Source organism: Vipera ursinii (assembly GCF_947247035.1).
Source record: "Vipera ursinii genome assembly, chromosome: 2".
Lineage (NCBI taxonomy): Eukaryota > Metazoa > Chordata > Lepidosauria > Squamata > Viperidae > Vipera > Vipera ursinii.
Genome location: NC_139513.1, coordinates 159,707,202 through 159,720,295, shown reverse-complemented (window position 1 = coordinate 159,720,295; position 13,094 = coordinate 159,707,202). Strand labels below are relative to the sequence as shown.

At 45.9% G+C, this 13,094-nt stretch overlaps 1 protein-coding gene and 1 long non-coding RNA gene across 2 annotated transcripts in view; both read left to right on the top strand.

Moving 5' to 3' along the window:
* The window catches only part of PDE1B (phosphodiesterase 1B), a 60,746-nt gene extending 53,218 nt beyond the window's left edge, over positions 1-7,528 (top strand). The window contains exons 13-15 of the mRNA XM_083352768.1: positions 3,917-4,053; positions 4,948-5,067; positions 7,339-7,528. Of these exons, the coding sequence (XP_083208894.1) occupies positions 3,917-4,053; positions 4,948-5,045 (235 nt within the window). The 3' untranslated portion in view covers positions 5,046-5,067; positions 7,339-7,528. The remainder of the gene's footprint in view (positions 1-3,916; positions 4,054-4,947; positions 5,068-7,338) is intronic.
* LOC310634413 overlaps positions 1-13,094 on the top strand; it is a 486,982-nt gene that overhangs the window by 186,166 nt on the left and 287,722 nt on the right. The window lies entirely within an intron of this gene.

Genomic DNA, 13,094 nt, shown 5'->3' with positions numbered 1-13,094 from the left:
TCTTGAAGTGGCTGAGATTGAGAAACACTGCCTTATTGCATGAATTCTTCTTCTCAGGCTTTTGTCCTACTTGCCCAATATTCCAACTCTCTGGTCTGAACTCCCTAATGTAGAACAGCAGGTGGAAGATTGATTTTTCAATGACCAAAGGCTCCCTGGATAAAGCGATGATTTGGCCTTCCATCTTGTTCACAATTCTGGGGGCAGGGGGGGCGGGAATGTTACTGTCTCCTAAGAGAAACTGTTTTCTCTGAGTCCCTGATGGCATTCTGACTGGTCTAGCCTTGGAACATGATAATTGTTTTTATTATGCTGTCTGGTACATTGTGATGTTTGGAGTTGGGCAGCATGAAATAAGATTCCTCTGTCTCAGCCTAGCTGTCTGGGGCAGTATTTCCTTTCACCTCTTCCAGTGGGAAGGATACCTTCAACCTCCAGTTGGGAGCTGAGCCTGCCTGCAGACAAGTCGTGCACGATCTTTTGCAAGCCCCTTCTTTCGGTGTCTGAAAAGAAGCGGAAAATAATAACAATAACCTTGGAAAGGATTCAGTGGGTGGATAAAAATGCCAAGCCCAGTCTAGACATCTGGCTGACTGTGCGACAAACCATAATAATAATAAACCATAATGCGTCAATTGCACAATAATTCAATTGCAAAAGACAGCTGTACCTGGAACAGCTCACATTCTGCAATGGCACCTTTATTTTATAAAACAACAACAGCCTATTCCAGGCCCTTGGGAAGGACTTGATAGTTGGATAAAAATGCCAAATGGAGTCTGAACATCTGGCTGACTATGATCAGCTATAGTAATAATACAAGTGGATGGTATGTAATCATACATTCCTTCCGCCTTTCCTTCCTCTCTAAATGGATTGGAGAAGGCATGGATCCTTTGCAGACACCCAGTTCCCTGTCTATCTGGGGGTCTAGGACAGTGGTGGCAAACCTTTTAGAGACCGAGTGCCCAAACTGCAACCCAAAACCCACTTATTTATTGCTGGGTGCCAGGTGGGCGTGGCCTACTGGGTGGGTGTGGCCAAGGTGGGCATGGTCACAATGTTGCTCATGGGGAGGGACACCTGTGGGGGGTGGGCAGGGTTGGGGGAGCTCCAGGAGGTCTCTGGCAGGTGGGGCGGTAGGCAGGAGACTCATCCTGTGGGGTGAGGCGAGGCAGGATGGGGGTGCCATTGCCATGGGGCAAGGCAAGGGCTGGGGCAGCTGCTGCCTGACACCATTGGCCCCCGCACACAGAGGCCAGCGAGCGCATGGGGGCCAATGGTGTCCATCAGTAGCCACAGCCTGCCGGCCCCTCGACAGGTGCACTCTGGGGCTCCACAGCCCGTCGCCAGCAGTTCAAAGAAGCTGCTTCCAAGATGGATGGTTGGCCAACAGCTGAGGAGGTGATGCAGTGGGTCGTGCCTGGGAAAAGGAGAGCATATGAGGCCAGGAGGGATGGGATGGGGGGGAGGGAAACCAGCTGTGCCGGGATGCATTCAGCCATGTGGGACCTCGGCGAATTAGCAGGCGGCTGGTTGAAGAGGCACAGCTGCCACCTCCGGGGCATGGCGCGGGTGCCCACAGAGAGAGCTCTGAGTGTTGCCTCTGGCACCCGTGCCATAGGTTCGCCACCACTGGTCTAGGACAACTCACTGCAGCCAACTTACCATGGCCATCTCACCAAGGCCAACCTGGAGTGGCCATCTTGCCACGGCCAACCTGTCGTGGCCATCTTGCCACAGCCATCTCGCCATGCCTAACTCACCACAGGACAACTCACTGCAGGACAATCCAAGTGGGATAACTCAATGCAATAAAGGTTATCCGCCACTGTTTTCTCTACATGACTTCCATTTTTGTCAACGGAAATAAGGTCGAAGAAACAGCGGTGTGTAATTCTTATTGCATTGAGTTATCCTGTATGGAATTGTCCCACAGCAAAATGTCCTGTGGCGAGTTGGCTGTGGTGAGCTGGCCATGGCGAGATGGCTGCAGAGATTTGTCCCATTTTGCCTATTTGGAACTGGTTCAGCTACAGTGGCCAGACTTTGCTTCTGTGTATTTTTCTATTGCCAGGCTGTGCCACATCAGGTGGAGGAAAGAAGCCACAAAATGCTTCAGCATATTTGCCCCTATATTCTCGACTGGATATAAGAAAGTGGCTTTAAGGTGGATTGTCTGTCTAGCTTGGAATTGTTTACTGAGTGACAGAAGCTCCCCCGAAGCCTGACATTTGAGATTTCTACATCTCTTTATAAGCAGCTTCTCTCCTAACTGGGAAGAGCAGGTGTGATATTTGGTGTGCACCACTGATGGTGGACCATTGCAAAAAAAAATTTCTCTCCCTTCAGGGGAAGGCAAAGCCTGCCCTGTAGTAATGATCTTGATTGCCCCAGATTTGACAGATGAGACTTGATGAGATGGGAATTGAAGGAGATGACCAGGCTGAGCCTGAGGGAGGGGTCAAGCAGGTCATCAGTCTCGAATCCCTTCATGACCACAAGGGATCTTACTCCAGCCTACCTTGAATGCCATTGACTCTTATCTATCTCCAATTTGCTTTCACCGTTAGTAGTTCAGATTTTTATAGAGAATGCTAGCATGCAATTAACCTGAATTCGCTTGAACCTCCTTGGCTCCTGGTTTCCTGCGCTTGACGGGAGGCATATACATTTAATGAATACATTTGTGTGGCTGGTGCAATGCATCTCTAGGTGAAAAGCAGAGTGTACAGCATTGCCCAATGGACAATACTGAACAGCAGTAATGAATCCTGTGGGTGAATGCCTGTAGGATTGTTCTCTCATGTTGAGTCCCAGGGCCTTGAGGACTACTTTCCTCATGAAAGTATGCTGCCTGTTGGGCAGAGCAAAAGATGAGGGCCAAAGAGATTGCAAGCAGCCTGTGAGATCAGATGGACCCCCACCCTCAATTTCCCAGAATGCCAGTGCCAAGTGGCCCAGCTGGCAGCCATATCAGGGCTTTGCATAAATATCCCCCCGTAAGGCCACAACTCACAGCAGAGGTTGCACTTCTGCCTTGTACAGTCCTGTCCTGTTCAGTGATGACTAAGGGAGAAAGAGTTAGCACATGTTTCCCAGGCAAAGAAGATATTCCTCCCACCCTGTTGTTAAGGCCAGATGATGCCGTTGAATAAGATAAAAGGTTTTCTTACCGAACATTTTTTTCCCCTCTTTAAAAGAGAAATGGAATCTCCCGTCACTTTGTTTGAAAATGTGACTTTTGAAAGCCCATCAACGATACAGTTCAAAATGGAATTTTTAATGTTAAAAAATGGAAGAGCAATAGATATAGTCATATAGGGTCATCTTCACTGAGTTTACTGAATCAATGGGGAAACTTGGCTAAATGAGGAATGGAAGTTTGGTGGGTTTTTTTTTTTAATTTGGGGATGATTCTACTGCCCATTGAAAAAAATGTTTCATGCATGGAAAGGAGGTGTTTTCAGGGGGCAATGTGCCCCCAAACTCATACTTTATAAAAGTTTGTATACTTTATAAAAGTATGCAACCAGACAGCTCCTAAAGAGTAAACTGCTAGAGCAGAGGTCCCCAACCTTTTGGGCACCAGGGACCGGTTCCGTGGAGAGAAGTTTTTATGTGGACCTGCGTGGTTTTGTGTGCTGCCTGCATCTGGCGGATGGGGCTTTGCTTGTTTGTGTGGACCAGTTGCTGGCATGCCGTGGCCCGGGAGTGGTCCATGGACCAGGGGTTGGGGACCCCTGTGCTAGAGAGCTGTAAGACAGAGCTGTAGTGATGACAAGATGTGAAGTGGAAGAACTTGAGGGAAGCCAGCACAGGAAAGAGAGGAGAGGAAATGACCACAATCGCTTCTTGCACAATGACCACTCTGGGGATGTTCAACATGTTCTTGACTGTATCCCACTGCCCACAGTTCCACCTGGCGTCAGACTTCTGTAGATGAGCACGCTGAGCTGGGGGACATCAACGCCGACATCAACAGCTTCCGTTCCACCTGGAGCAAGTACATCCAAGAGAACAAGCAGAAGTGGAAGGAACGAGCTGCCAGCGGTATGGGAACGCTGATGGAGCGAGGGAGCTTTGGAGAAATTCTCCCATTCAGCTCCCTTTAAAGGCTTTCTGTCCCTTCCTTAAGCTGTTAAGAAAAAAGAAAGAAAAGGATCATTTTTAGATGTTGACATGGTGATCAGCCCTGGTTTCTGACTTCTTGATGTCTGTATACACATCCCATATGTATAGGCTGCCTGTTCCTGTTTTAAATTAAATTTAAAAATTTCCTCAGAGCATGGGACTTTCAAAGTTCCATTCCAGAAGAGAGAGACCTCCAACTTCTTCTTCCTGCCAAGCTCTTCTGTTTACTAAATCAGAAGGCTGGGCAGCTCAGGGCATAGAGCTTCCTGCTGTCCCATTGCAGGGTGTGTGTGTGTTTGTGTGGCAGCCCTCCAATCCCCTCCAATCCCTGAAAAATCATTGGCACAGTTTCTTTCTGGACTGAAGCGGAAAATACAAGACGTTTTAAAATAAATAACAGTAATCCTAATCTAACTCTAAAGGCTGGTCCATTTGGTACCATCATTGGCCCACTCTAACCTCAAGTCTTCTCCCTCATTTTGCCCAAGTGTTGCATATGATTGCCAAACGATTGCCTTTTCCTCTTTTTTTCCCCTTGGGAATCTTTTCTGTGGCTGGCTTCCTTATAAGTTCCTACCGTCTCTTTTTGCCAGCCTCTTCACTGCCACCTGATCTTCCAAGGATTTCTCTGACCCAGGGCCTGACCAGATCTCTCTAGATCCACGGATAGATAGATAGATAGATCTAAAGCTGGATCTAGGAATAGATGGATCTCTAGATCTTTTGTGCATATAGATCTAGAACCATGAGTAGATAGATCTAGATCTCTCTACCTGTGATGCTGTGCTTCTGACTGATCCCCTCTCGCTCTAGGGATCACCAACCAGGCATCTATTGATGAGCTCTCACCTTGCGAGGAGAAGGCCAGCACACCTGAAAATCGGCACAATCAGAATGGCAATGTGGAATAGCGCTGCGTATGGGAGGAGCAAGGTAAGGGCTTCCCAGCTCTCGCTTACTAGAGAGTGCTGATAATTCCAGCTGAAAAGCAGGGAATCGGGAAGATCCTACATTGAGTCTCTAACTCTTATTCCCATTCAGATTTCCTTCTCTGTAAAAGGCTTAATTATTATTATTATTTTTATGGAGAAGGGTTATTTTGTGTGTGGCGTACTGTATGTGTGATACAGGACTCTTCATTATTTATTGATTAATTTAAAGCACTTACATAGCTGTCCATTTTATACCAAACTCTGGGTAGCTGCCAATCAAAATTAAAACTATTAACTTTCAAGCCCAAAGAACTAAGAATGACACATGAAGTTACTTCTGAGTAGCTCCTTTATTGTTGTTCACCTACAAACAGAATCCTTCCAGACTAAAGCAGTAACTATAGATAGACTTTCTGATTTGCTATAGCCTATGGGAGAGTCTGACCATGCTCTTTTCTGCCCACTAAGCATTCCAAGTTCTGCTCTCATGGAAAGGGCCCCTCTCTCCTGTGACTCCAGACAACATTCTACCCCAATAACATAACACGGCACAGCACAACACAACACAACACAACACACAATACTTAACATTTCTTCCACCCAACCTTATCTAAGGCATTTACATAGCAGGCAGTATAGGGCGGTATAAAAATTTAATTAAATAAATAAATTAAATAAATAAATAATAGCAGGTAGCAAGCCAGAAACTTGGCAGAAAAAATTTCATGCTACCAGGAAGACCGTTCTCAATCTCTGGTTGATGTCATCCTGCTTTGCCTTTGGGGCCACTCCCCACCCCCTCCACCTTAGCTAACTCTCAGTTCCACTGGTGAACGTAGCATAGTTGCAAGTATCCTGGGATAGTGGGAGTTCTCCAAAACTGGATTATCTGTGGACAAAATACCCAAATGCCAGTCAATGGCCCAGGGAAAGGTCTGTTGTGATTCAGGGTCAGCCTGTGGGTTCAGCAGTTGGGTCGGACGATTCAGAGGAGAAGGAGAGAGGTGTTGGAGAGCCTGCAGAGGATAGCCCTGAGGCTTCGCAGAGCCCTCAGCCAGGCCCCTCCCATCTGGTTACGACGCAGACCCAGCTGTGTGAGCCTGACAGCCTGGATGAAGATGACCCACAGCTGGCCCTGTTCAAGGACGCCCGACGCAGGAGTTAGTCAATCAGGAGTAAACAGTTTTTGTTTTGCTCTGTTTGCTCTGTTTTGTGTCAATAAATTTGGCAGGCTTAGTTCCAGCCTCTTGCCTTTTTGTAAAGGGGTTGTCCCTGCCTTTTCTGCAGGGCCGGTAGTAGGCTGGTACAGAACAAGGTCTGAGGCTGCAGCAAATCCTCAAATGCCTCAAAAATGAGACAAGAATATAAAGTTGCGTCTGTGAGCTGATCATATTATGAAAGCTACACGATGTATAGAATCTATAACGTGGAAGCCAACAGGTATGACGATGCCTAAGGTCTACAGTGACATAGTCTGGCCCCTGTTTCTGTACTCTGGGTGAGAGGAACCTTCAATTTTGGGTTCATCCATCAAAAGACTCCCTTGTCTTATCTTCTCTTCCCTCAGCTTGTTCAGAAGGCTGCTTTAGAAAGGCACAGGCATGAGGCACAGACATAAGGCTGCTTCTCACTTTGTTCCCCATATGTTATGTCAAATTGAGCATAGCAGGTGTTGTTCTTTACATATCCCTTCTGCAGTCTGCTGTGTAGATAAAAACCAGCCTGAGGTCACAAAAGCATCACCTCAAATGCCGAAAGGGAGAACTAAAATTGGCTTAACTTGCTGGATTGAGGTTGATGAGGGCTGAGCTTTGGATACCTGAAAGCAGATCTTACTGTCTGGGTGTGCTGGATTTCTGATTTCCGGCCTTTGCTGTTAAGGCCTTCTGGGAGATGTAGTCCCAATACATCTGAAGGATACCTGGTTGAGGAAGGCTGCTCTAAAGCAGGGGCCTTCAGACTTGGCCCTTTTATGACTTGTGGACTTCAACTCCCAGAATTCTGGGAGTTGGTGTCCACAAGTCATAAAAGGGCCAAGTTTGAAGACCCCCTACTCTAAAGCAATCTGTAGCAACTAAATCCTGTGGCTGTTCATTCCAAGTGAGAAGAGCAAATCATCTGCAATGACTTAACTTCTGGCAAGGATCCAGTTGTTGTTGTTGTTGTTGTTGTTGTTGTTATTATTATTATTATTATTATTATTATTATTATTATTATTATTATTATTTTCCTCCAAGTCCACCTTTAATTCTGTTTCTATTTTAACTGGCAGGTTTTCAACGCAGTTTACTCCAAAGTCTTCGATACCATCGACTCAGCACCATCCGCACAGGGAGGGAGCCCCTCCCCAGCTCGAGAAGGGTGTGACATGAATGCGACCATCAATACTACTAGTAATAATATTAATACTGATAAATGCAAGTGTTACCGAGTCAACGATGTCGACATCACACAGTACACACTGCCTGCCCCATCCCTGAGTTGCAGAGAATGAAAGACTGAGACCCTCCCTCCCTGCCCCCACCCCCCGCCCCCCGTATAGCTTCCTCCCATCCCTTGAGTGCAAGTGGGCAAAAGGCCACGGTAACACTGGGAGTGGTCACCCAAATCCCTTTCCTGCCCAACAGCCTAGGTAAGGCTTTTCACTGCCAAACCAGCCAAGCGACTGCCAAGGCAACTCTCACCACTTTCTGCCCTGCTTTTAAAGGAAGAACGGTGGTGGTTGTACTGTTAGGTGAAGAGTATGAGGAGGGCCTTGTTTGTTTGTTTTTTAACTGAGCACAGCAGGCATGTCCATGTCTGAGGGTGGGGACTCTCTTCCCTGCATGATGGCCTCTGAAGTAGGCTTCAAGCGGCTGGATCCCAGCAGTCCTCCACCCCCTAATGAAATTCAACCCCCCCATAGGGCAACGTCCTGCTGTCTCTGTCATCCAGCCTCTTGCATGGGTAAAGGTCATCCCTGTCCTCTGTCTCCTGGTTTTGAAGACATCCAGTTTTTCAACTGCTGTGGCACTAACTCAGAGTGACTCAGATCTCAAATGCATTACCTCTCCCTGCTTTCAAGCAACAGCTTATACTGTGACCAAAGGCTGTAACCTCACCTGCTGTCCCCAACGTCATTAAATGTTGCCCTGTCCCAACCGGTCACTCCAGCATTTCAGAGAGATAAGCAAGTGAAGGTAATCTTCTCTTTCGAAGCAGAAGCTCTTCAGTCCTGATCTTGAAACTCAAGTCGTGTTTCCTTTACCTATTCATAGACTCAATCCCTGCTATTATGAATTTGCACAGATGGAGGCCAGGATGCCTTGGACCAGCAAGTGATTTCACAACTGCTAGGATCTGAGGAGCAGAAAGTTCACATTTCTCAGTTCAGCCTTCCCCAACCTGGTGCTCTCCGAATGTGTTGCTCTACAACTTTGACCATCGTTATTCAGCACGGCCATCTAGAACTGACAGGGGTGGCAAGGGAGAGGTGGGCGGGAGACAGAGGAGGCTGGCTGGGGATTGAAGTGAATTGTAGTCCAACTCGTTTAGAAAGCACTCAGTTGGGGACCACTGGGATAGTAGCGTGTCCCTTGAGCCATCACTCTGATCTGGGGGCATCAGGATTTCAGCATCTGTTTTTTCATTGAGATTGTGGGCTTAGATGCTCCTTCAACAGAAAGCCTGTCTCTCTTGTGTCTATGGAGATTCTCAACCATCCAAGTCATGGTTGTCCCAAAGGTGCTTTTTCAAAAGGCAACTGGACTTTCTTGGTTTTTTTTTTCCTTGAAAACATTTCGCTTCTCATCCAAGAAGTTTCTTCAGCTCTGGCTGAATGGTGGGGAGCGGAAGGATTTATATTCCTTAGTGGTCATCTGGTTGATAGCAATCTGAAGGTCTTTCTTGTGGTGTCCTGCAAACATGGATGTTACTCTGCCTAGGTGACATCAGGATGAAAAAGAGAGATCTCCTGCAGGCAAAGGGAGTTCTGAGAAGGGCACCCCACCAGCAGAAGAGAACAAAAGACCAGGGTTGACTTAACCTGAATCAGGAGTACAGAGTAACTTAGGGCTCTGCTAAGTAATAACATCATACTTGTCACCAAGGGCAGATGGTCTTTGTCTCAAGCTGCAGATCATTCCATATATCTGAAATGTGAAGATATGTCTTCCAGATCTAATGATTGGTTGCTACTTAAGTCCTGGCACCTCTTTCATATTTATCAGTCTTGTTGAGGATCCATATTAGATGGATGTGGCTCTAGGACTGTGGAGCATTGTCAGACTCATAGCAGAAACATCTTTGAAGTTCTTCTGAAAGATTGAGATACCGTTATTACATTACTATTGAACAGCAAGGTTGGCTAATTCCCATTTTGGGCACACACTCATTCACTTAAACTGATGTTTGCTAAATTACAGTAGTCTGAGCTGCCAACAGTGCTACAACTGCAAGCGTACACAGCAGGAAATGCTACAGTCAGGATAAGGGCATCGGGTGCAGTGGTAGATGTCAAGAAACTTGAGAAATGGCTTGGGAGATGTAATTTGAGAAGCAAATTGGGCATATGGGAAAGCAATTGTGTGATTCTACAGCATTTGCTAATCTGTGGCAGGAACTTGGTTAGTCCATGTTCAAGTACATCTGTGTGTCTTAGGGCATAATTAACACAGGGCAACTGTGAGAAATCTTAGGGAGAGCTAAGGAATATGAAAACATGTACAGAGTAGCTCAAGAGCACCCCGAGGAATTCACAAAATGAAATCTCCCCAAATCAAATTCTCAAACTGTTAAAACAACAACAACAACAACAACAACATTAGGATACCAGTGGAGAGTATGTATTCTATGTGCAGGGTTTTTTATCTTCTTAACTGGGGAGAATAGGATTGGTCTGATTGGCTTCTAAGGGCAGGCACAAGTGGTTAGTTCTAGTTGTGTTGTCCCAGATGGTTTTACTGAATGCAGAAGTTGATTTTAGATAGTCCTTCCCAAATGTTGGCTTTTTCATTCTGAACAGTGAAGGAAAAATAAAAAAGGCGAACCGTTATCTATGAAAAATCAATTGGTCGGGCCAATATTACCGATGATCTCTTTACGTTTTTTTTTTAGCTACAGAATAATTTATCTTCTTGCGGGCATTGCAAAAAGAAAGGAGAAGATAAGATAAGTTGGTTATATTTTTTTCAAATTAGCCTCAGGGTGGGAACAGTGTATTTGGATAAGCTTCAGAGGAAGACGTTCTATACAGAGATGGCTGAACAACCAGAAAAGCCACCATTTAAGTACAATATACATAATTAAAAGTAGAGTATCACAGTGACTGTGGTGGGAATGGATATCGTCTCCATTTCTTCACAATGTAGTTAGGCCAACAATACAACTAATAAATTCAGGCCTCAGTCCCCCCCTCCCCCGCCTTTCATCCAAGTCGATTCTTCTTTTAAAATGGAGATGTAGCTGAAAATTTGCCCTTTATTTCTTCTTCTTCTTCTTCTTCGGCTATGCCACCTAATCTAACATTCTGAACGTTTTCCTGGAGACCAACATGGTCGAACAAGGATCATAGTGGATTGGAGCTATCTTCGTCCCGATTTGGCTCGTTCTCCAAGCGTTCAACTCGGGCAAAACTTCCTGTTTGCATTTCCAACTTCCTTGTCCTCTCCCCCTCAGTCCCACAACATTGTAAATAATCTGTCAACACATTTGGTCCTTGGAACTCTGTATGTAATTGTACCTCGGACATAATTTTTTCTACCATGCAGTAACTTTTTTTTGTTGTTGTTCTGTTTCTTGAAGTCAAGATTCTTATTATAACAGCTCCATATTCCAATGCAAATTCCAAATTATGCGCATGTAAAAGCAACTTTAAAAAGAAGAAACCAATAAACAGCAAAATAAAATAAAAGGAGGGGGGGAAATCAAACAAGCATTTTGACTCCTGGTTTGTTTATCAGAAATTTTGTAGAAAAGGGAGGTGGGTTCAACTTTTTTGTTTTTTAGCTCTTGTCAATACAATTCCAATACTCATGCAAGTTTGAACACCTACATTCGTTTTCTAATTTTTGCTTAAAAACCTGCACAAGATTTCTCATTTATATACAGTACATAGTTTCACTTAATGTTTTTAAAAATATGCTTGAGCATAGAATTCAGTTCAAACATTTAAGAATTTAGTGGGAAAGTATCTGAGTTGCCATAGATAGACATTTAATAATTTCGTACAATTGTAGAGATTGAGAGAGAGATGTTAGCCAGTTTTCTGGGGTAGATATGCAGGTGAAAAGAGAGCTTAAACTAGTAATTAATATGGTAATTTGCTGTGGAGCAGCAAAGTCAGGATCTTTAGATCAATTGCTGAAATAATACTCCAATCTTAACAACAATGGTTACGAATGTTACTGTGATATTATATGCTATGCAGCAGGCTTTGAAACAGAACTGTCAGGGCAGTGCATCAGGGAATAAACAATAAAGTAGTATGCTAAGCAAAACCTTTCACAAAATTTGACATTAATAAAAGATGGAATTTTCTTTTTTTTTCTCCCTTGTAAAGTGAACTGCTTGAAGAGTAAAGGATTTCAAGAATGTAGGTAGGCACACCATGGGGAATATAGAAAGGAATATGGCGACACTAGTAAGCATATCAGGCCCAGCCCAAGAATGGCATAGAACAATCCAGTCAAACTTCACTTTTTTATGTGCTTACACCATACAACCATGCCAAACTAAACTATATTACTACAATCCTAATGAATTTACCCTTGGAGATTCTAGGGAGTGGCTATGTTAACTCTCCTTTTCTGCTTCCAGTCCAGCTCCAGGCTATGTTGTCTCAATCCCTTTGTTGGAATGTACTCCCTCTTTTGGGGGATACTGATGCTTCACTTAATAGTCTATCATACCACTTCCCCCTTCATAGATACAATCTATCATAGCATGCTTTGCAAACAGCCCAGTGTGTTTCCTGTTGTGTACCTGCTTAGTCTCATGTAATCCTTTCCTCTCCAATCTTTCTTTTTTATGTGAGAGAAGGGGGAGAAAAATAAACACCTCAGATACAGGAGAGATTACCTAGAGCATGGGTTGGCAACCCGCGGCTCCGGAGCCACATGCGGCTCTTTGAGCCATCTCCTGCGGCTCCCAGTCGCCCGGTGCGCACGCACCTCTTCGAACGGGCAGTGGTGCGCGCGCACCTCTCCAAATGGAGAGTGGCACCGCCTGTTCCGAGGTGTGCGCGCACCTTTCCGAAGGGCAGAGGTGCGCGCGCACCTCTCCCAAGCCGCCGCTGTCCCTTTCGGAGACCTGCCACGTTCGTCAAACATGGACGAACGCGGCAGCTGTGCAAACGGGACGGCAGTGGTTTGGGAGAGGTGCGTGCGCACCTCTCCCAAGCCGCCGCCATCCCTTTTGGAGACCTGCCGCGTTCGTCTCCCAAGCCACCGCCGTCCCGTTTGCACAGCTGCTGCGTTCGTCCATGTTTGACGAACGCGGCAGGTCTCCGAAAGGGATGGCGGCGGCTTGGGAGAGGTGCGCGCACACCTCTCCCAAGCCACCGCCATCCCGTTTGCACCGCTGCCGCGTTCGTCCATGTTTGACGAACATGGCAGGTCTCCGAACGGGACGGTGCGCACCTCTCCAAAGGGGAGATCCGTCGCCACGCAGGTGCCTCCCATTTTGCGCATGTGCAAAATGTTTTTTGCGCATGCGCGTGAGTGGACGCACACGCGCGCATTTTTGCGGCTCTCACTTTTTTGTTTGTGTGATGGAACCGGTTCTGAGTGGCTCTTTTCCTTTTTCCGGTTGCCGACCCCTGACCTAGAGAAATCACTTGGTTTTTTTTCTCCCCCTCCCTTGCAGTGGAGAGATTGGAGAGGAAGGGATTACAAGAGAATAGGCAGGCACACAATGGGAAATACACTGGACTGTTTGTGAAATATGCTCAGAGCTGTTGGAACCACAACATTGGTTTCATTGTGTGTTCCCCATTCTGTGCCTGCTTACTCTCTTGTAATCCCTTGCTTTCCAATGAATGCAAATACAAAC